At 39.1% G+C, this 22,594-nt stretch overlaps 1 protein-coding gene across 10 annotated transcripts in view; it reads left to right on the forward strand.

The window, feature by feature from the left end:
* Positions 1-22,594, forward strand: part of GRIP1 (glutamate receptor interacting protein 1) — a 308,043-nt gene that overhangs the window by 143,297 nt on the left and 142,152 nt on the right. For 2 of the 10 annotated variants that reach the window (XM_058023638.1, XM_058023645.1), the window contains exon 1: positions 13,936-14,185. The exons of the other annotated variants lie outside the window; for them this stretch is intronic. In XM_058023638.1, the coding sequence (XP_057879621.1) occupies positions 14,131-14,185 (55 nt within the window). In that variant the 5' untranslated portion in view covers positions 13,936-14,130. Of the gene's footprint in view, positions 1-13,935; positions 14,186-22,594 lie in introns of those variants that run through there. 10 annotated transcript variants of the gene reach the window in all.

Raw genomic sequence — 22,594 nt, forward strand, 5'->3', positions numbered from 1 at the left:
ATAAACTAAATATTAATGGCACTGATAAGAAGATGAACCTTTGCCATTTTCTCTTCTCCCTTTTTCTCAGGAGTGGGTAGCTCCTGGTTTGTAGCTCTCTGTGGGGCTGAACTCCAGACAGTGTAGGCATTTCAAATTGGTTCCCCCCCTCTTCCCATTCCTCTTTGGCTTAAAGAGCTAAAAGAGAGGACAAGGGCCTTTAGGGACTGAATCGTGCCAAGGGCTGGATCCACAATCACAAATGCTGGATGAGACATCTGTTGTGCCTCTGATTGTATCAGTGCTGAAGCTTATTGCATTATAGCTGTAGTTCAGAAACTCAACACTTTAAGTGAAAATATCAGGAAATGTGTTTAATATAGGCTTCCAGATTTTACATCAAAGATAAGGGCCAGTAGTTCTGTGAAAGCTAGTGGAGAGAAGAACTTGAGTTTAACTCTTCTCAGACCTTTAAGGCATATCATCTGTATAGGGTTTGTTTCCAGGCTTTATACGTGTGTGTGGGGGAAGGGGGGGTGTGAAATCAATATTCATTGTTGCTAGGGGACCCAGATACTTTATTTAAATGGGTTTGTATTTTACACTTGAGATTTATATGTGCTTATCAGAGAAGGGGAAAATGGACTAGGAAAGAACACACAAAATGAATATAAATGAAGTACTTCAAAATATATGAAAACTACTTACTTTTTCTCATTGTTTTTGGTGATAACATCTGGTAATAATAAATTCAGTATTTTCGGGATTCTAAGTAGTCTTTCTAATACCTGCACCAACTTTGTGCAAAAATCAGTGAAAATATTTGTCTCAGATGCAGACACATCTCGAATCTGTTAATTTAAAATGCCTGGGAAGAGGCCAGTGGGAGGTGCAGCATCATGCATCCAGCAAAAGGCTGTTACAGCTGTGTCACTTGGAGATAGCCCAAGTAAAGAGCTCTTGGTCATCACCTTTTAATAGATTTGCAAACTTAAAATGCACAGCCTGAAATGAGCATGTTAGTGGAAAATGTGCTGCCTCTCTGAGTGGGTAGTGTGTAAATGTTGATTATTATTTTTAGGTGAGGCTTTTTGTTATACTTGTTTTGGAAAAAAACAGAGCATCTGTACTGAAGCCTCATGTGAAAATGCCAGTAGCTGTAGGCTCATCTTCATGTTAGTAAGATGTGAACTGGCATAAATGAAACACCTCTTTCAGGAGTATGCTGTGCTTCTAATTAAAAAAAAATGAAGGCATAGACATGTTGTTACATGAGGGAGTGCAGTGGATCCCTGTTTTTTGACTAACTTAAGGAAGATGCTTCCTCTTTTGAAGGCTTTGCAGATCCAAATGAAAGCAAGCATAGATTTACTATTTATATACACACCTGTATTTACACTCTTTTTGTTTATGCTACACTAAGAGTATGTGTCTTGACTTCCTGGAGCCTCACCCATTTCCCCCAGTGTGTGTTTGGCATTACTATAGGAGCCAGCATCCTTGTTGCTGGAGCACAGCACCAGCAGAGCTCATTCTCTCCTGGAGCTCAACCAGCCATAGCAGTTACTGTACAAACATGGGTCTCTGGGTTGCATTTGCTCTCAGTAATGCTTCTGTCCCCCAGAGAGGAACTTCACCATCCACCTGACTCTGAATGTCTGGTTTCTTTGTTAGCAGGCTGTACCATTAGGACTCTCCTCCTTGGCCATGGAAGGTGAGCCCCAGGTACAGGAGGCAAACAAAGTTCACATAAGCAGCTTGAAGCCCCTGGTGTGGCCAAGTTGAGGATGAATCTTTAATGCCTTCTACTTGAGCTGCATTGCATTTTCATGCATCACAGAAAGTGCTGCATTCAATCTTTATTTAGATTTTCCTACCAGGTATGAAATGAGCTGATGGCAAAATCTGCAGTTACTTCATATTTTTAAATGATGGAGATGGATGGCTGTAATCTTCTGTCATTTGACATGATTTTTACCCCCATGTTTTTGTGCCTTGGCAGAAATGATGTGAATTCAGATGGTAATGAGGTGGCATCCAGATGCACGGCACAAACACGCCTATGCACAAAATACTGATTTAAATGTGTCCTGACAAGCTGGTCAGGCAGCAATCTGAAGGAAAGGAAACTTCTGAAGTGAAAGAGAAATAATGACAATAATGAAGAGGCAGAACATTGATTTTAATATGTAGCAGCAGTATGGAGATCTGGATCTGATGAATCAGAAGGGGGAAGCTGGCACAGGAGCAAACTGTGATTTGTTGCATACATTTGTTTCCATTTTTATCCATTAGCAGCACTGTGAGCATTCAGATGCAGACGAGAGATCTGGAATGGGAAACGGGGAGGGGAACTTGGGCTTTTAAAACTTGGATAGGTGATGAATTTATATCAGTTAGCTTTCTAATTTCTTGTTAAAATGTCCAGGCCCCTTTCTCCTTGCCTTGCTTTTAAATAAATAAATAAATTGCACAGTTACCATCCTGTTTCTGCATTCCAGGCTGCAGCTTGGGAGTATTTCCATCACCTCAACAGTTTTATGGACCTTTCCAGTAAGGCAGCAGGCCTTGGAAGTTGGTGCAGTACCATTAGCATATGCCTCTGCAAAATATTTCATCATTTTGTGACTCCCTTTTGATCAATTAAGTTTATGTAGCTCTTTCCAAGTAAGTTCATAGGGAGAATCTGTACACAGCAATCTTTTTGTGGTTCTGAGTTTATTTTCATTATTGAAGTGCAGCAGCTGGCGTGATGCAAACTAAAATGTTGGGAAAACATTGGGATGTTGGGAAAAATAGTACGTACATCAGGAGAAAATGCATTGGGGGAAAAAACTAAGTGCTTTACAATTGCAGTACGAGCCAGTTTTCATAAAGCCTTTGACACATCAACAAATGCAAAGAAATTCAAGTGTACATTGTTTGCCACTTTTCATCTCTGGCTGTGAACACACTGGTCTTTGGTATCTCTAGGTGTAACCTGTTTGTGTTCACCCAGGTAGAGTTTGACATTCTGTTTGAGTGGAAAGCTAGTGACATGCCACAAAAATACTAATATGTGCTCTTAAAAAGAGGAGAGAGACAAAAAAAGACAAGTTTTGAAGAAAGAAGAAAGAAAGAAGTTTTGGCCATGATCTTCTCCTTGATTTAATGTTGGTGTCTCTAAAATTTCAGTAGTGAAATAAATATTGAATAAGCATTAAAGAGGGAGAAGGATTTCAGGTCTTGGAAGATAATGTGAACATAGTTAATAAGCAGTATAGATTTGTAAATAATGAGCTCTGTCACAGTTTGGGATATAATACAAAATTTATGGAAAAAGTACTATTGCTTGATGCAACTCTGCAGGATGTTTTTGCATCTTTTAAAACATTTGGTGTCTTTTAAATGGTCATGATCTAAAAAGGGAAAGTACCTTAGAATGAGTTGGTTGAGAAACACCCCCAGGAGCTGATTCAAGAATAAAGACAGCAGTAGTGATTTAACGCCCTCGTTAACTGTTGATAAAATTAGCAGTTGAAATTAGATCAGGAGACCTACATAGTAATAAGAGTGGAGATGCCTTTAACTAGTCTTTAAATCAACTAGAAATGTGTAATATGCAGAACAATATCGTATGACTTGGCAAGTAAATGTGTCTATGGGGAAGTAATCCAAGATATGATGATATACTATGAATGAAAAGCTGGGAAAGCATCAGTGTTTAGAGGGACCAGCACATGTGGAGAAATTGCAGTTGGGTTTGCTAATCGCTAATAGCAGCAATACTTACAAAAGGGAGTAACTAATGCTGTACTAACAAAGGTCATGTCACGGGCATAGGAAAGTAACTGCCCTTTACTTACTCAGGTGTCTGCACCAGGGCTGTTAAATGTAATTATGGCTGCTTCTCATATTGAAACACAGGCATGAACAGAAAGGGTTCAGTAAAAAGCAGATGGATTTAATGCCTGACTTGTTGCAAAAGTTAAAAATGTGTGTGTATAGAATATTTGTATACAATGATTATTAGAAGAACCCAGATATCTATGGAAAGAGGAAGGTTCTAAGGGAAGATTTGAAAGGTCCCAATTGTTACCGAAAAGTAAGGGGAAAAATAAAGTTATTGTTAAAAAATTTTCACTGATACATACTGAGTCATATAAACCATGCTCAAAAAAAAAAGATTTTTGACTGTGTGACATGAAGAAGCAAGGTAGCAGCTTTCAAAGCAGTGTGGATGGCAGGAATGAGCTGTGTCTGGTACAGCCCCTTCAGGGTCTCAAGATCCTAAAGCTTCAGGGTCTCAAGATCCTAAAGACCTTTGAATGCATCAGGAATTCAAGATGGGGTTGTTTGGGCTTTTAAAGAAGATACGCAAGTTCAAAATTACTAGTTGGTTAATGAAGATGTAATACAGAACTTGAAGTTTGGTGTTCATTGATAAGCTCTAATTTCATATCTGACAGTGCAAAAGAGAGTTTTTGTATAAAAATGTTGAAGTATTAAAAAACTAATTAAAACACAGATTTGTTACTAGTTGATTATTTATAAGTGATACATCCACAATAATACAGGAAGACCAGTGCTTTTATTTTTCATTTACATTTTAAATTTTGCAGGGGTAACATTTGTTTTGCTGATTGGCATATTTTAGTTTTCTGCTGGGCTGTTCTGGAATGCACTGTTTTGCTCCTCTATCTAGTTGTTGTCCCCAGTTTTTTATTGATCACTTTTGTACACAATACCATATTTACCTTCAAAGATTGCAGGATTTCTATTATTAAAAAAAAAAAAAAAAAAAGAGAGAAGAGGAAACAAAACTGATAAATAATAGATATAAATACTGTATACACTCTTTCAAGTGTTGATGTTATCTGGCCAAGCTACTTTTTTTGAGAGTATTTTAAAAGGAACTATTAAAGATGTGATGAATAGCAGTGGGACACCACTAAACCATTAATGATCCATGGAAGAATAACACTAAAACAAGCTTGAGGCTATCAACCTTTCACTTTTGAGACTAACATTACAAATATTTCAACCTTATGCATAGGAGCCTTTCCTTTGTTTTGGTGACTTGGGAGGAAAGCATGGTGATAATTTCCTGTGAGTCATACATGCTACATATGTATAACATGTATGAATTTTCCTGATGTAAATAACATGCTTTGTGTTACTTTGCTCATGTGTGTTTTATGCCTCTTGCTGTGTGTCCTGTCCCTTCTTTTACAGCAAAAGGAAGAGGATGTGTGTGGCCAAGGATGGTGCACAAAAGGGTTTCCCTGCTTTTGAAATGTTAGCATTTTAGAATGTGGAGTTGTTGTGGTGTGTAATGGGGCACTTTTTACAGCACATTAAGGATTCTGGTTATAAAAAGATTTTTATATTGGTGTTAATTATATATTTGATAAAACATTATGTTTATGTATAGCTAGTCCTGTCTTTTATTTGTACAACATTTCATGTGCAAACCTGATGTGTATTTTAAGGATGAAAATGGCCTGAAAACTCTTACGGTCCATTTTTTATTGGTGTAATTTCTCTTAGTCCAAGCAGTAGTTACAGACAGTAGGAGGCCATCAAAAATCTTCTATCTTGCTTCATTTGCTTTCTAAGACAAGAGAGGACATGTAAGATGTGCAAGCTGGTTGTGACATCCAGCCTGTTACTGTTACAGCAGGTCCAATAACTGATGTTTTGAAACATGCGTATTCCTGAACCATTTTGGTAGTTTTATCTGTCAGTAGAGCTTCCAATCAGGAAGTGATTTGTTTGAATTTTAACACTTGTCTATCAAGTGATGTAGAAGCTCTGGAACACTCGATGTGTCCATCCCATGACAGCTCTTAGGCGCTCTCTAGTCAGGTCACTGTCCTAACTCTCCCAATCCAGTATTATACTTTCTGAGGCTGGCACTGCACAAGACTTTTTTATTGGTCAAATTACTCTTGGTGCTCTTCTCTGCCCCCTGTTCAGTTTTCCAGACTTTAAAAAACAAATCTAAGGTGAGCAAACCCCATCACATGTGGCAGAGCTGAATTTTGGGTTCTAGTGTAGGTCTCTGTATGCAAGGCATGTAGCGATGTTTTCTATTCTTGTTCTCAGTCTGCCCCCAATTATACAAGCAATGATTGCATTAAACCTCTTGTCACAGTTGCAAGTCGTTGGCTTTTCTTGAAATTATCTCCTCGGTTGTTTTTTTAGTCATCATATATTCTGGGATACACTCCCTGGTTCTCCCAGTACCAGTTCTACTTCTGGGATGGAATAGTTCATGTGGCTGGGAAAGTGCACTGGTGGGTGCCAGTTGGCTGGCAGCTGAGCACTGTGCACCAGTGTGATTTCAGTACAGAAATCCATTCTGTTCTGGTAAAGCAGCTGCTGCTATGTCTTCCTGCAGCTTGCACATGGTAGGTATCAATGAATCACCATTTCCCTTCATCTTGCAAAGGCTTGAAACTATTGTCAGTCAAAACTGCTTGTGCCATTCTTTCTTTCTGCTGCATCTCTAGAGCTATAATGTTCCATTGCCATCCTTTTTGACCATATCTTGAATATAAAGACTTGTACGTAAAAACTTGTGGAGTTAATTCCTAAAAAATACGTGGTAGTAGAGTAAATGACTTTATATTCTAGACTCATACCTCCAAATACACATTTTATTTTCTAGTGTGATATTCCAATTTCACGGTTGCTTAATATGTTGATAAGTATGTGGGAACAAAGCAGGATAGTTAGACAAAGATACAGTAATTCCACTTTTGTTCAAGTGGTTTTAGTAGAATCAAAATCTTTTCTTTTTTTTTTTTTTTTAGTCAGAGTAGAAGCAGCTGTTTTCTGCTAAGTCTCTGCTAAGAGAGAGTCTCCACTTCCAGTATGGTACTTTTGAGGGAATGCTTAGCTTTGTTTTGTTAGAGGTTGATGTAGCAGTTGGAAGGTCATCATTTTAATTAATTAAAAAAAACCTCTACAAAGTACCAAGCCTTACAGAAATTGTAATTACAGGAGTCTTTAACCATGTAGTGCAGCATGTGGAAGCTACTTGTAAGACAGAGTCATCCTTTAGTTTTGAGATTACGTTAAATCCCCAAGCCTGTAATTATATGCCTGTGGCTGGCAGGAGACCATGCTGGGCTGATTATGTTCAATGATCGGGGTGGTTACTTGCTGTTTCTCTCCATGGGACCTACATCATCCTGGAAAGCAAGTACCTAGTGCTTCCACTGCTGCTTCTGCTGCTGACAGGGCAGACAGACTACTTTGGATTTGATTTATTTCATTTTATTTTGACATATTTCAGGTTCTTTACAGTCAGTTCAGAAGATGCAAGGACAAATTATTAGTAATGCTCCAGAAAGTGAGCACTCTCTTCTGTCATTGTAAACCAAACCAAAGAAAGGGTACAGATTTGTGTCCGTACTAGAAATGAAGCGATACCTGATCCATAAGCTCTTGATTTTGTGACAAGACTTGATGCAAGGGGCACATGGGTGGAGGCAATCCTGGGCACAAGTACATGCCAGGCAGAGAAAGGATTGCAAGCCGCCCTGCTGAGAAGGACTTGGGCATGCTGGTGATGAGAAGCTCAACATGACCCAGCAATGTGAGCTCGCAGCACATCCTGGGCTGCATCCAAAGCAGGGGGCAGCAGGGCCAGGGAGGGGATCAGCCCCTCTGCTCTGCCCTGGTGAGACTCTACTGCACCCAGCTCTGGGGCACTCAGTGTAAGGAGTACATGGGTCTGGAGCAAGTCCAGAAGCCCAGCCCAAGGTCTGGAGCACCTCTTCTGTGAAGACAAGGCTGAGAGATCTCAGGTTATTCAGCCTGGAAAAGAGAACGCTTCAGGGAGACCTTAGAGCACCTTCCAGTAATTAAAGGGAGCTTAACAAAAGAGATGGCTTTTTTTTTTTTTTTTTTGCATGGACAGATAGTGATGGAGTTAGGGGGAACCTTTTTAACCTAAAAGAGGAGGGATTTAAGTTAGACATAAGAATTTGTTACAGTGAGCGTTGTGACACTCTGGAACAGGATTCCCAAAGAAGTTTTGGATGCCTCATCCCTGGAAGTGTTCAAGGCCAAGTTGGATGGGGCTCTGAGCAACCTGATCTAGTGGGTGGCAGGAGACTGAAGCTAGATGATGTTTAAGGCCTGTGCCAACCCAAACCAGGCAAAGATGATGATGGTGACTTGTTTCTGAAACAAATCTCAACTGGTTGTGACTATACTTGAAGTTACCTTTGAGAGACTACAACATACTTGTGCTACTGAAGTTTCTAATTTTCATAGTGTATATGGCATCTTCACATTTTCCAAGTCTTTTAAATCTGTAATTATTTTTAAGCAAATATTTGTGGCTTAGAAAGGGTGGAAAAAGCTACTAGTGTGTTTGCCAGTAGCTGAAATGAAGTTAAAAGTCAAAGTTGTACTCAAAGGTTTTTTAAGCTCTTTTTCTAGTAAGAAAGATCTCTTAACCTTTGTATATCAACACAATTTCGCTGAAAAGGACAAGTTTAATTTTTGCCAGCAATTGAAACAGACTGGTAACATAAAGATTTTTGTGTAAAGCTCTGGTGTGAGATTCTTGTAAAGGGTAATGTAGGCAATGCTGTACCTTAGGTTGTGCTAAAGGGTAATGTTCAGTGGAGAGTTATTTTCATGTAGAAAAGATGTATGTATTCTCTCTCCTTTAATACTGCATTATAAATTTTAAAAAATATATTGTTAAATCAGACTTTTAAAAAAGTAAATTAAAATGTGAATCTGCTGTGCAGTAAAACACTTCAATAAAAGCCATCCCAGGATGTGGCAATATTGACTGATTTTATCACCACTTATTTAATACCTACTGATTCAAAAAGGTTAACATTGCTTGGAGCCAATAAAAGAAGATTTTTGGGGTTTTTAACTTAAAAGGCCCCTAAATTATTTTTCCTAATCTCTTCCTAGGCAATGAAGCTAAAATACATGTATGGTGCTATGCAGTAGTGTTTTGGCATCAACTTAGATCTTTACCAGATGTATTCTTGTCTTCTGTTAACCACTTCCAACACACACATGTCCTTGCTTTGCAACATGCCGTATCTCGTACCTGACATGTTCTCCAGTGAGGATCTTCTGAAGCCAGAGCAGCTTTTATGACTCTTAATGACCTGTAAAGCATTCTGCTGCAATGCCTGAATGAAATTACCCATCAGTGTTGCAGAGGTGGTTATAAAGCTAGGAAATAGCTGCTGCAGTTGATTTAATAAAAATGTAAATTTACAAGATCCTCCAAATTATGCAAAGCTGACAAGTTGTCTTTTTTGATAATCTGAGCACTGGGGAATAACAGGGTGTCTTTATTTCACTTGCCTTTTTATTCCTTCTCCCTGTAGTGAAGGGGAATCTTGATAATAGAGCAATATTCATTGCAAAATGCTGGACTAACTGAGCCTGCAAAAATTTTGTTCAGATAGGCATTCCTCATATTGTTACAAGTTTGTATCAAATACTATAGTGGAAATGTTTTAGTTTTCAAGGTATCCATATAGCAATTTGTTATTTTCAGAGCTAAATTAAGTTTCTTTGTTCCTTAAAAATCTGACTTTCAATTTGACTAATGTGGTAGATGCCAGCAGTAACTTGTAAAATGATGGAACAAAATACTGACTTGTACAAAATCTTTATGCGTTCAGATTTCATAATATTTCATTTCAATTTTCTTATGCAGGAAGATCCAGCAGATATCACTGTGTCTTCCTGACACATGAAGCATTCGATAGCTGCATTGCTTTCTCGTTGCTTTCATGTTTGACTGATACAAGTGAGTTCTCTGTGGTGCATCTGCTTCTGTGTGGCCACACACAAACTTAAAACAGGAGCACGTGACATCCAAAACCAATTGTAGGAGCTCATGTGGACAAATCCCCTGACAAGTGAAAGAGGGGATGGTGTGGAAATGGTTTTAAGGTGTTGTTCAGTCACTGTATGAAAGGAAATGTTTGATACAGCATGAATGGAATTGTACTTGTAGGTTGCCTTCCAGGTATAGATATTCCTGTGAAACAGAAGGGTGTGTACTCTGCATACAAAGCTCATTTTTTGAAAACATTTCCCCCCCCCCTCCAAACACAATTTCGTATTTTGCAGAATTTGTACTCTTCATTGAATACTGGTTCTTTACAGAAATTTCCTCATTGTATCTAAATGCCACCCTGTATAAAGATTGTAATCTTCAATTTAATTTAGAGAAATTTCATTACTTTTTTTTATCCTACAGAAAAGTGTAATAGATAGTAAAATTTTTTGATTCATTTATTTCAGCTAATGTGATCTGATAAGATTAACCTGAAGTTTGTGTTAAATAGGATACATATATTACACTGTCTGTCTTATTGCATGAAAATATAAGCTTCTTTCATCTAGGGGCCTTCTACTGAGTACTTATGAATAAAAATTCAGTTGATAAAGCATTTGTGTGTTATATATATTCTAGATTTATAAATAATCTTTCAGACTCCTGAAAAAAGGAGTGAGTGCAGCAATAAAAGTGATACAAATTCATGCTACTGCTAGAAGGATCACAATGAAAAAAGATTTTTACAGATGAGTCCAGAGAAAATTGTGACAAAATATGTAGCTGAATTAATTAATAAGGAAGAAATATAATTGCTAAGAGTTTAAGCTGTGTTATATAGACTATAAATAATTTTTTAGTATGTCTGAGGGTTTTTGATCTCCTGATGTTAGATACCTTTTTGGTTTTACCTCCTCCCCCATTTTTCCTCCTGAAACCAGTTAATTCCAGCTGCAGAGTAGAATTAATGACACTTCAGCAAATGATGGCTGTCTTTGAAATGTTGAAACATTTAAAAAATCACTAAATAGTTATTGTGGTAAAAATATATATGTATTAATATATGAGGTATAGTTAAATTAATTTCAGGAGTTGGACTTTGGACAAGAACAGTTCTGTTAATTCTCATGATTGTTGTCCTGAAAGAAGGTGATAAAACCATGTCTGTCATGAGTGAATATTTTAGAAATTGTTCCAAAAAGTGGATCTTTTCCAGACCTATTAAAAATAAGGAAAAAATATGCAGTACATACAATAGATCATTATGTTCCATGTTGTATTTGAAGTATGGCTTCTTTGTCTTCTGAAACCTTTTTGAGAAATTCAAATCTGTACACAACCTCCCTTGGCAAGGACAGAAAAATTGTCTGAAGAAACAAAAGCAAAAAATTGTCCTATTTACTTGGTTGGAAGTGACTATTGCAGTGCTTCAGAGGCTGTTTAACATACACACCATAATCTAGTAGTAAACAATACAATAAGCTTTTTGGATCAAGGAATGCATGTATCCTTTCACTGCTAGTAAGCTTTGTCTGACCAAGTCTGCTGCTGATTTTGCATATATATCACAGTTTCTGTACAATTATTACAGTTTTACACATTTCTACTTAATCCTGTTGGGACTCAGCATTTCCTTACCTAAAGGCTTGATTTTTCTCCAGTGTTGAAGTCTGTCTTTTGCAGCCTCTTAGCTCTGTAAGTATCCTCTGTTTTGCACCCTCTGTCAAAGGAGCTGAACCAGGGTAAGTCATGAAGTCAGATCACAAAGGCAAGCAAGAAGTTCTTCCTCGTGGTGTAGCTACAACCTCTTGCCATTTTTTGCCCAGCAGAAGTCTTCAATGATTGTATTGATTAAAATTGCGCAAAAGTGGACTCTTGATTTGAGACCTGCTCACCAAAATCATCTTCTTTTGAAGGGCAGAAGGAACACTGCAGGCTCACCCGGCCCCGATGCTGGCAGGTGGTGTCAAGGTCCATATCCAGAGAGGTGGGACTGGAGACCTTACTGCCCGGAGTAGACAGTGCTGACCCCACAGCTGACTGGGAAGGATCAAAGGACAAACGTTAGGGCAGCCAAACTATCATCTTGGCAGTATCATCTGGTGGCCCATGAGTTAAGCGCAAGTGTTCAAACTGGTCTGCCTGGGTCCAGCAAGGTTTGTGGCATTGAGGACAGGCATCTGGCAGATGAAAAGGCTGTAAAAAAGATTCTGGATGCTAATCTGCAGAAGGAGAGCAGCAAGTTCAGGCAGCATTGGCATCTCAAACCTGAAAGAGCTGTGAACAGGCCCTGTGTGCTGAGCCATAGCCTTTGGTTTCTGGAACAGATTTTTCAGGGGAGCAGGGAGAAAAGAAAACAGGTATGGGGTGGTATTTATTGGTATTATTGTTGTGAAGTCCTGTTACCTGAGCAGGAGGTGGCAAGAAAGGGTGGTGGCAAATTTTTTTTGTCTAAAAGCATATTGGCAGAGAGAGAGAGAGCCACTTTATGGGAGAACAAGAACACACAACTCCTCTCCCCTTTCCTCTGCCTAATACTCCCAAGATTTTGTTTTCTTTCTGAACTGCTGAATTACACTGATGTAAACCTCTACCTTCACCCACTGGTTTCACCCCTCCTTGTATGCCCTGTCCATCCTTGGCCAGAGGTCTGTGGTTATGAGGATGGAGCCATCAGTTCACACCTTCAGGTGCATCTACTGTTCCACTGGCTGGGTTTTATGGCTCTCTGGTACAGGAGCAGCTACAAGAAGCAATAACAGGGTTGGTGAACAGATGACTCGATTACCCCCATCTGGTTTTAATGACAATGAAATAAAATCAATTTTCACCAGCTCTGTCTAGGCAATTGCAATGGTGCTGATGGAGTGACCCTTGGAAATATGGTTGTTGCTCTAACCAATAAAACAAAAATAAGAAAAGCAATAGTAATAGTAGTTGGAGCTGGACTGTGGGAAGCACAGAGCTGCTGATGCAGTGAAGAGAGGAAGGGAGAGAGGAATAGCTCAGAGTGTGAGAGCTGTCCGTGCTTCCTCCTGGCTTGCTGTAGCTGCTGGTAGAAGACCAGTGCATCATGACACTGGACCATAACATTAAATACAGTGATGGATAAAAGATGGTAGAAGAGAAACCAAGCAATTTTGTAATCAAAGCATGTGAGTGAGACAGAATATATGAAGACAGTTTTAAATATATCATTCAAGTGAAGCATAAATCTTGAGAAAGAAGTAATTCTCTCTTGTCTTAAAGGAGAGTATCTGGTGCGGGACTCGAGGTTTATGCATAGATTTGATGGGAAGAACTCTATATGGAATATTTTGGTTTCCTTGCTTGGTTTTTAGAATGGGTATGAGTTTTGTCCATAAAGGTGGTATGGAACTCTTGTTTAAGTGGTATGCTCTACTTCATAATTTTCTGAATGAATTCTAAAAGCAGATTAATTTGCTGTTTGAATCGACTTGAGAGGGCATAAAACTCCTTGTGAGCTGAAGAAATCTTACACATGGTGCAATATTTGGCCAATTCAGCTGCTCTAAAATCTGCTCTCTTCTCCCTTTAGTGAAGGCAGAAAACTCGATTCACTGTGTGTTTTCTATTCAGCATAATTTTATTTTGGTGTGATCAAATGCTTGGTGGTCCTGCCCACACAGAGCAATCCATCAATTCCCTCCACTCTCTCCCTCCCCCTGTGGTCTGTGCTTCACCGGCTGTAATATACTTGTCTACAATTGTCAAAAAGCTTTCCTGGTTATCAAATCAGGCTTCTTCTTTTTTCTTCCTTATAGATCAGTAGGATTAAATCTTTAATGTGCTTTGATTAGAATATTTCCATTTGAAATGGGCTCCTTCTCTCCCAGAAGTAGGATTCCTGGTGTTTTTGCCCTATTTATTCCTAGGAAACACTAAGGGAAAGGATAGATACCAGGAAGGAGGAGAAAAATCACCATGTCTTGTTGAAATGTGGGGCCCTTTGCCTGGCACAGCAACCATCACTCCCTGCAGGGTCAGGGAATGCGAGAGGCTGGGGGATGTGTCCCTCTAATATCCGCGTCTGTGTGTGCAGCTAGATGCTTTCTAGCCTGTAAAGAAATATGGCTTTCCAAGCCTGCATCTCCTCGTGCAGGTGGTGGTGACGGCGCTAGTAGTGAATGACACAGCTTTGCCAGATGACACGGAGCTGATCTCTGCATCAGCCAAGAGGAATTAAGCTTTGTCACTCCCCGCCGGAGCTACCTTTTGCCTGGTATGTGCGGGAGGAGGAATTCACAGGCTGCTGCTGCATTCACCCAAGCAGAGCCCCGAGCACGCTTTGCCAGGGGAGGCAGGCAGCCAGAATGATAGCTGTCTCTTTTAAATGCCGCTGTCAGATCCTGAGGAGACTTGCTAAAGGTAACGTGCTTTCCTTCTTACTCAACCAGGGGCTCCGTTGCGTCCTTCCAGAGACACAGCCTGATTTTTTTACTTTTAAATATGACCGTCCTTCCAATGTACTGTCAGGCAACAAAGAACTCCTGATACAGGAGTGTGTAGGAGCTCTTTCAGTTAACATTCCTACATGTCCCAGGCTGTGGTTCTGCTAGGAAGATAATCCCAGGGTTTTTTTATCTTTTTCTTTTTTTTTTTCTTTTTTTTTTTTTCTTATTGCTAGAAGGAGGATTTTTTTCCCAAGTGAAGTGCTAAAGTTATTGTGTGGTGTTGTCGTTTTGTATTTGTGCTAACTGCTGAGAGGCATTCCTCCTGGGTCAGTGCACGCTCTGCCTTACTGGGAACAACTGACACTGCTGTCCTGGACCTGTATCCAGGACGAATTTCTGTTGTTTCATGTCCTTTGTGAGCTATTTTTACCTGTGCTTTACATGCCAAAGGCTGTTGGATGTGATGAAGAAGGGGATAGCAGCGTGTGTTTTTTCGGGCTGCACTCTCATATCACACTTTGGAAGTTAATTTGCCTGCTAGAGCAATATGCGTTTTATCTTACTGTAAATCTTTGCAGTCTCTCATTTTACCGCTTGGAACTTTAAAATACTACCCTGAGTCCTGTGTGATTGTTAATGCAGATAGATATGTGAAAACCTGCCTAATGCACCTTCACTGTTCAGAAATGAACATACCTTATTTTCTAAAAATAACTTTTTTTTTTTTTAATCTGTTATGTTTGGTAATTTTTTCCTTCTCTGTGTAAAATGGTTGATTTGGGGTTTTAGCTCAGTGTTTTGATGGAAACTTCCAACATTGTAATAGCATTATGTGTCTGCAAATAAGAAGCTTCTGTTTTTTATCTTGGGTGCTGTGAAATATTTAATGGCTGTTACTGTGCAGCTGGATATACATCCATGTGTGAATTAAACAATTTTTATCAGCTGTCTTTGATTATTAGTCAGCATAGCTTAAAATCAATTACTGTTTTATTTTGCAGATGTATGAGAAGGTAGCATGCTAATACAATGAGATCAGTAATAGGAAAAGAGACAAATACTGCAATCAAACTTATATAAGCATTTTCCTTTTATTTAGATTGCTCAGTGGGGTCACGTTGTTCAAAACATAGAAACTTAAATATTTATTAATCATCCTCTCAGTAGATTTGCTTCTCTTTCAAATCTATGCCGGGTAATGCCTGTTTTTCTCGTTTGTATAAAATGTTTCTCTTCTGGTAGCTCTATTACATGTTTATCAGGTTGAAAGTCAGTGTACTCTCTTTTTCTGGTGTGAGCAGAGCAACCTTTTTGTCTGCTGATGTCTTTATTAGACAGATCTGGGCACTAATTTAGTTACTCACTGATGAGAGTTGTTGTTCCACTTAAATACAGTTGCCCTGTGAATAATCAATAATCTAATACATCATAGCCATCCTAATTATTTCATGCTTCCATCATTCAATGGAACTAGTGGCTAGTGGTTTTTTTCTCCTCTGAAATAATCTTAACTACCATTGAGACTCTTTGCTCCTCCCACTCCCTCCCAATAGGAACTGGCATGATACTATTGATTTTTTGCATTAGTGTGCCTTATGCTTGTCTCTGGTTGATGAAGAAAAAGACAGTCTAGAGGTATGTTCATATATCCTCCTGTAAGCCATATGCACACTGGACTGGCGTTGCTGTCCTAATTGACAGGTTCCTGAATTTTCACTGTTTTGAGTGAAACCTTTGGTTTTTTATCTAATTCTCTGGGTTTTATGATGTTGGCATTTGCATCTCAGAAAACATCTCAACACAGCCTGGCTGAGGTCAGGGATGGACCTTCACATTATTACTGTGGAGAGGATTCTTGCCAACAGCTGGCAATCTCCTGCTGCTGTATCAGCTGGAATATCTCCTTTCCTTCTAACCTGCTAGCCATGGAGGTTTTCTGCATTCACTGAGTTCCTTAGCTCCAAGCTTAGTTCCTTAGTTCCTTGCTTTAGTACTTCCCTGCAGCCTGTCTCTGCTAGGGTCTTTTTCTTCTGCACTAATCCTGTAGCTTTGTGCAGTTTCCCAAAATAATTTCTTTACTGTCTTTCATGCCCTACTGTGGTGCAAAGATACAAGTGTGTTGCACACTAGATTAGTGTCTTGTGTTTTTAATAAAAGATGTGCAGCTAACTATGCATCAAAATGTGGAAATATCTGTTTTGTCTGTGTTGTGTCATTTTTCACGCCTGTCTTGACAAAGTAAGCTTGCAGCTTCATTTCCTGTTCTTTCAGATAGGGATGTAAACAGAAATGCCTCATCTGGGAAACTGAAGACTCTCTAAAAGTAATTCTTTCCAGTAGAGAGGTGTTCAGGCAATATTTTATAACAATTGTACTCCCCTCTTCTTGTACTTTACCTTAACCTTTCAAAGCAAAAAGGAGAGGTTATTTTTGTGTTTCTTTGCATTGTTGCATGTACTTACTGTGTAATTGAAAAAAACTCTGGTGGGAGCATCTTCAAGTGTTGTGAGCTAATTTCAAGGCAAAAATATAATATAGTAGTGGGAGTGCTCTCCAAAACCCAGTCAGTCAGAGCCTTACCTCTGCTATACAGATAACCCTTACCTCTCTTGACCTCACCTCCATGGTCATCTTCAGATGGGAGCATTAGCCTTCTTCTTTGCCCTCTGCCTTCAAATTTACACCATTCATATGAGATAGGCACAATTATAGAATCATAGAATGGTTTGGGTTGGAAAGGATCTTCAAACATCTTCCAGTCCAGCCCCCTGCCCCTCAGTCCTGCTTCACTGCTGCCCATGCACTCCTTTTGTGCCATATTGCCTCTGTGGGTCCGAGGGCTACTGTGGCTGCTGCAGCTGCTGTACAGAAGCCTTCTTCTATATCTCCACTATACTAATCACCCCTCTTAAAGCAAAAGATGTGGCAAACAAGAAGTGCACAATAATTATTCATGCAGAAAATTTAGAAGACTATGAGATTAGGTCCCGTAATGCATATTACACTTCAGTTTTGTGAGTCTTTATTTTGGAGGTCAGTACATTTTCAGTAATGAAATTGTACATTACCAAGGTCAGACGAAGCTTCATGTTTGTGTCCATTAACAAGCAACCATGAGAGAAAAGTATTATGTTATTTGATGATGCAATTTGCAAGAACGATGCTGTGTGAGACTCTTCTCGTAGCTGTGGAGACATGATTTGAATTTAGATCTAGTCCATCCAGTTAAGAACAGCAACAAAAAAAATCTGGTTTTTACACCAGTGTGTTGTTTTTACACAAGCCTGTTGTTTCTATGCTATTTTTCCATTACACATTTTTTAATAGCTATTAAAATGTTTATTGTGGATGGGAGTTTGTGCTTTAAATTACCTGATTCCTTTCATTAATAAATATTTCCCACTTTTACTTTTGAGCTGACCTATTGCTGGGTTGATGTCTTTGTTGTGACTATCTATACCTATTTGAATCTCTATGTGTATGTATATACATTTTAAGCAATGTTGGAGGTAGTTAAAAGGTTCTGAAAAGATAAAAGGTATTTTTACCATACTAGGTACTAAAATTTGCAGTGAGAAGAGAATCTTGTAATTTTTATATATTATTTTAATTTTTTATCTCCTTTCTATCCCAAAAGAGCACATTAAGCCAAAAGATACATTAAGAATCTGAAGTAGTAGCTGCTTTTATAGTTTTCACTCTGAGAAGTACTGGGCTCAGAGAGAATGGTGGCTTACATTTGGACCAAGTGAATATAAGGAAAGGCCGCCTTTGTAGTTGTAAAAGCAACCTCAAATCTGCACTTCGTGCAGCTGCTTGTATTGTAGCATTATTTTTTTTGTGCAGTGGGGAAACACTAGGGTTTCCCCCCACCCAGTTTATTCATATAAGACCTTGGGCATTGAACAGTGTGCTGTGCATACCAAAGAGCCTGTGGTTTACACTGCATATGTATGCTAAATAAAATTTACAGTTATTATGTTAAGTAAAACAGTGAGCAATATACATATATAGCATACAATAGCGAAAAGTTGCTGAAATGTGTAGGCTGGTCAGGTTTACAGGTAACTTAACCACTTTATAGTTTAAAAATTGCCTTTCAAGTAGTGCATTACAACGCCTTGGCTGTGGCTAATTGATGTATGGACACGTTTGTTTTTTCCCTTTATTATCTGGAAGAACAGCACTTTTAGGAAGCTGTGTCTGTAGTATAAAGTTTCTCACAGAAATGGGTCTTTTCGTTAGTCAGGAATGCAGTTCTGTACATACACAGATCAGTGAAGTTATTCTGAATTTTATTATAATGGAAACAGAATAGGAGCACTCTGATAAAGATGTCAGCTGTTGTTACACAGGGCAGAGCGTGAGGAGCTGAGTGGAATGCCTCTCACCCATCAAAGCTTTATAGCCTATCTTCAGGATAATTTATCACCCACTGTGCATACAGATCCTTTCTGCAGACATATATTTTTATTCTCCCAGTATGTTTCCAATACAGCGAGATAAAGCAAGCTTTAAAGGCAAGATGCTGCACTCCATTTTACAAGATGATCAGTTATCTAAAAATTGGATTGGGGCCTAAAGCATCAAAGGATGAATTCTGAATGTAGCTGGACGTAGGCTGTGCTCTGCCTTGCGCACAAGCAACCACAACATGCACAAAGCTACAATTTCTTTTTTAAAGAATGGAATTAAAATTGAGTGTTAGAGAGTTGACATTGAGGCTATATAGTATTTTATTACAAACTTGCTAGTGTTTTAGAGACTCATCCCTGGTCACCAGCCTTTGACTTATTTTAATAGTAACTCTGATTATGTGATCTCTTTTTGCCAATAAATTGCTTATAGAAATACAAATTTAACTACTAGAACCGAGTAAACAGCTTGCTTTGAATGAAGTAAAAATCACAAATAACAATATCTCTAGGGGCATTTAAATGTCCTAAAATGTTGAAATATTGTTTCTCTGTCTTTCTAAAATTATTTCTGAAGGTTCAGAAAACTTGTGTCTGGTAAGTTCAATAAATAGGCAGTCAGTAAGGATTTGTTGGCTTTGTGCATTTTGGTTGGGGTTTCAGGAATACACTTTGAAGCTTTTCATACTTAACACCTGTTTATCCAATGTGTCCATATTTCCAAGTTTTTTGCATTTTATTTCTGAATGTGACTTCTGTGCTTCCTCTGATTTAGTAAACAAACTACAGTGAAAGAATAAAAAGTAGTAGCAAAATTTGGAAAATTTGTTTTCCACTAGCATGTTGGAACTTCAGGGCCACCTCCAGAGTTGTAGCCCTTCCTCAGGCATTAGTGGGGACTTCATGAGAAGACAGGAGAGAGTCCACAGGGGAGAGCTGTGGACCTCTGTTAGCAAGGGAAGATATTGCTCTCAGTGCTTGTGATGTAGTAAATACAATTTTTAAAACAACCAGAACAAAAACATTCCTTAGTACTACTTGGAATTTTTTGTTTTGTTTTGTTTAAAAAAAATTGTTTTGTTGCAAGACTTGTTTGTCAGATAAGGAAACGAAGGCAAAGAGTAGGCACGACCTGTTTTGTGTCACTCTCCATGCTGGTCTTGGGGATAACCCTATCCTCCTATTCCCATTTGTTTATTGCTGGTTAGGAACAGTTACAGAAGTTGGCAAAGACTGTGAGATTGCAGAGAAGACCCTGCATGACTTCTTCACTTCTAGATTTTTCACTAGTTTTGACTTTTTTATTTGCACCTAAGAATGCCTTTGCCCAGGATTGTTTTAGGATTGCTTTGAAATTGTAAGTGCCTGCATTACGATTGCTGAAGGAGAGGGAGAGAGATGAATTTTTGTTAAGATGTTCCTTCTATAATTGGTATTTAGGCTTTCCAGCACTGAGTATGTGAAGAACAAAAGAGGCAGATTTATTATATTTAATGAGCATTATTAGTTCGCAATATTGTCTTTTTGTTCAGAAGAATTCTTTGAACGTATTGTTGTAAGAAATAATGAAAGGAGAAAGGATTTTCTCTTCTAGAGCAAGCCAATCACAGTTCAGAAGTTCAAGCAATATTTCTTCACCACTAATATATTCAAGAAGTGGCAAACTCTCTATTAATTATTCAGGATGATCTGAAGTACAGCAGCATACTAACCAATCTATGTGATGCTTTGACAAAAAAGAAACACATAAAAATACTTTCCAAATCTAGCATGTACTAGTTAAAGTAGGAGCATGCTGCAGCCCTTATGGTTTGAGGGTGTGTGTATGGCTGGAGCTCTGCAGAGAAATTTTTTAGCTTAGATAAACAGATATAATTGCATGCAGGTGCCCGTAGGGTGTGAAGAGAAAGCCGAAGTCATTTCAAGAGATGGAAGTGGCTATTAGTTATCTTTTATCTATCAGATTTACCAGCTGGTGTCTGATGTGGTTGCTCTGATATCTGATATATACATATGGAAAACATGGGAAATGTTTTTTCTAGCATGTGTAGTACTACCTAGATGTCTTGGGAATATATTGCAGGCTGAGGCTCCAGGTGGAAATGGGCTCTGGTTCTTTGTGTGAAGAACAGACTCATTCTCTCATGAGCTTTATATAATCTTAGTCTGGGGGTCTGTTGAATCTGAGGAACACTGTGTAATAGGGTGAGAGCATACCTGCCTTCTGAGGCAGATTTCTGCAGCTTAATCTGTCTCCCAGCATGGCTCTGCTTAGTAGTGCCCCATCTGCATTTCATATTGTGCTGCTGCTGATGTGCTTCTGCCATGGGAAGGTCCTGCTCTGGGCATGGCCCCTAAGCAGGCGAGTCTGTCTCTGTCAGCACAGGTTACAGCACCTCTGCAAGCAGCTGTCAGTAAATCAGCAAAGGATCATCTCATTTCTTCTGTCATATCTACATTCCCTGCAGGAGTTCTACTGGCCTGGGGAGATGGCTGCTCAGCTGGGCACGCAGGGAGGACTGCCCTGGTTGGAGAATATCACAAAGGGCCAAGTTTTAGCCAGTTGCAAGCAAAAAGAGAGTGGTTCATAACAATGTTCTTTTTCTCCTCAAGGGGAAAAAAATAAATCAAAATTTAAAAATTTATTTATTATCTAAATTAATGGAACCTTCTGCATCAAAACTGATTTACCTCAGTGTTACCACAACCACCATGTCATTCCCTCCCTGTCACAGGATCATTTAGATTGAAAAAGACCTCTAAGATCATTGAGTCCAACCATTGACACAGCACTACCAAGTCCACCAGTAAAACATGTCCCTAAATTGCACACCTAGACTTCTTTTACGTACGATATCCCTGGGCAGCCTGTTCCAGTGCTTGACAACCTTTTCCATGAAGGAATTTTTTGTAATATCCAATTTAAGTCTCTCCCAGCACAACTTGTGGCCATTTCCCCGTATCCCATCGCTTTTTCCTTGGAGAAGAGACCAACCCTACCTGTGTACTTTCAGGTAATTGGAGAGGGCGATGAGGCCTGAGCCTCTTTCCTCCAGGCTAAACACCCACAGCTCCCTCAGACTTGTGCTCCAGAGCCTTCACCTGCTCCCTTGACCCTCTCTGGACACACTCCAGCACCTCAGGGTCTGTGCTGCAGTGAGGGGCCCAGAACTGAGCACAGGATTCAAGGTGTGGCCTCACCAGTGCTGAGTACAGGGGACAGTCACTGCCCTGGTCCTGCTGGACACACAGTTCTGATATTTCACAAACTGCAGGCCGAGTCCTGTTGGCATCTTGCAAGTGTATGAATTTCTCAAGATACTGATCCTTTGTGCCTCCATTCTTCTTTTGGGCATTTGCTTTAAAGCAGCACTCCTGTAATATTTCAGAACCTTCTAAGACTTTATGCAAAAGTTAATGAAAGCTTTGGCCCAGAATGTTGTTATTACAGAAAAATGAAAAGTATTATGTAAGTCTCCACTGCAACTTCAATCTTATCCCTTGAAGTTTTTATTAATGCTGTTGGGAATTATGCTGTTACTAGAAAAGGAGACTTCCCTGAAAGTGTATTGGGGCAGAAAAATTGCTCCAGATTGGACTGATTATAAAAAGACAAACACTAGACATAGTTTTGTGGGGGAAAATGTGTTACTGGAAATAGTGTCACATTTAACAGGTTTATTCTGCCTTAGCTTCTCAGCAGAGAATAGAGGAAGATGTTAAGCAAGGAAATACCAGCTATTCCAATGACTGCATTACCATAGTACTTTGGTAAATGTCACCAATAAAGCACAGTTTAAATCCATACTGCTCTTAAGGAAACATTTATACTTTAAGTGAACTAGAATTTGACAGCTCTGTCTGGCAGAAGGAATGGTTTCTGGTGTTTAGTTTTGGTTGGCCAATAGTTTAACCATTTTTAGTTTGATTATTTGTTTAGTTTTGTTTTTCTGGGCATCCAGTATGTA

The sequence above is a fragment of the Melospiza georgiana genome, chromosome 4, assembly GCF_028018845.1.
Source record: "Melospiza georgiana isolate bMelGeo1 chromosome 4, bMelGeo1.pri, whole genome shotgun sequence".
Lineage (NCBI taxonomy): Eukaryota > Metazoa > Chordata > Aves > Passeriformes > Passerellidae > Melospiza > Melospiza georgiana.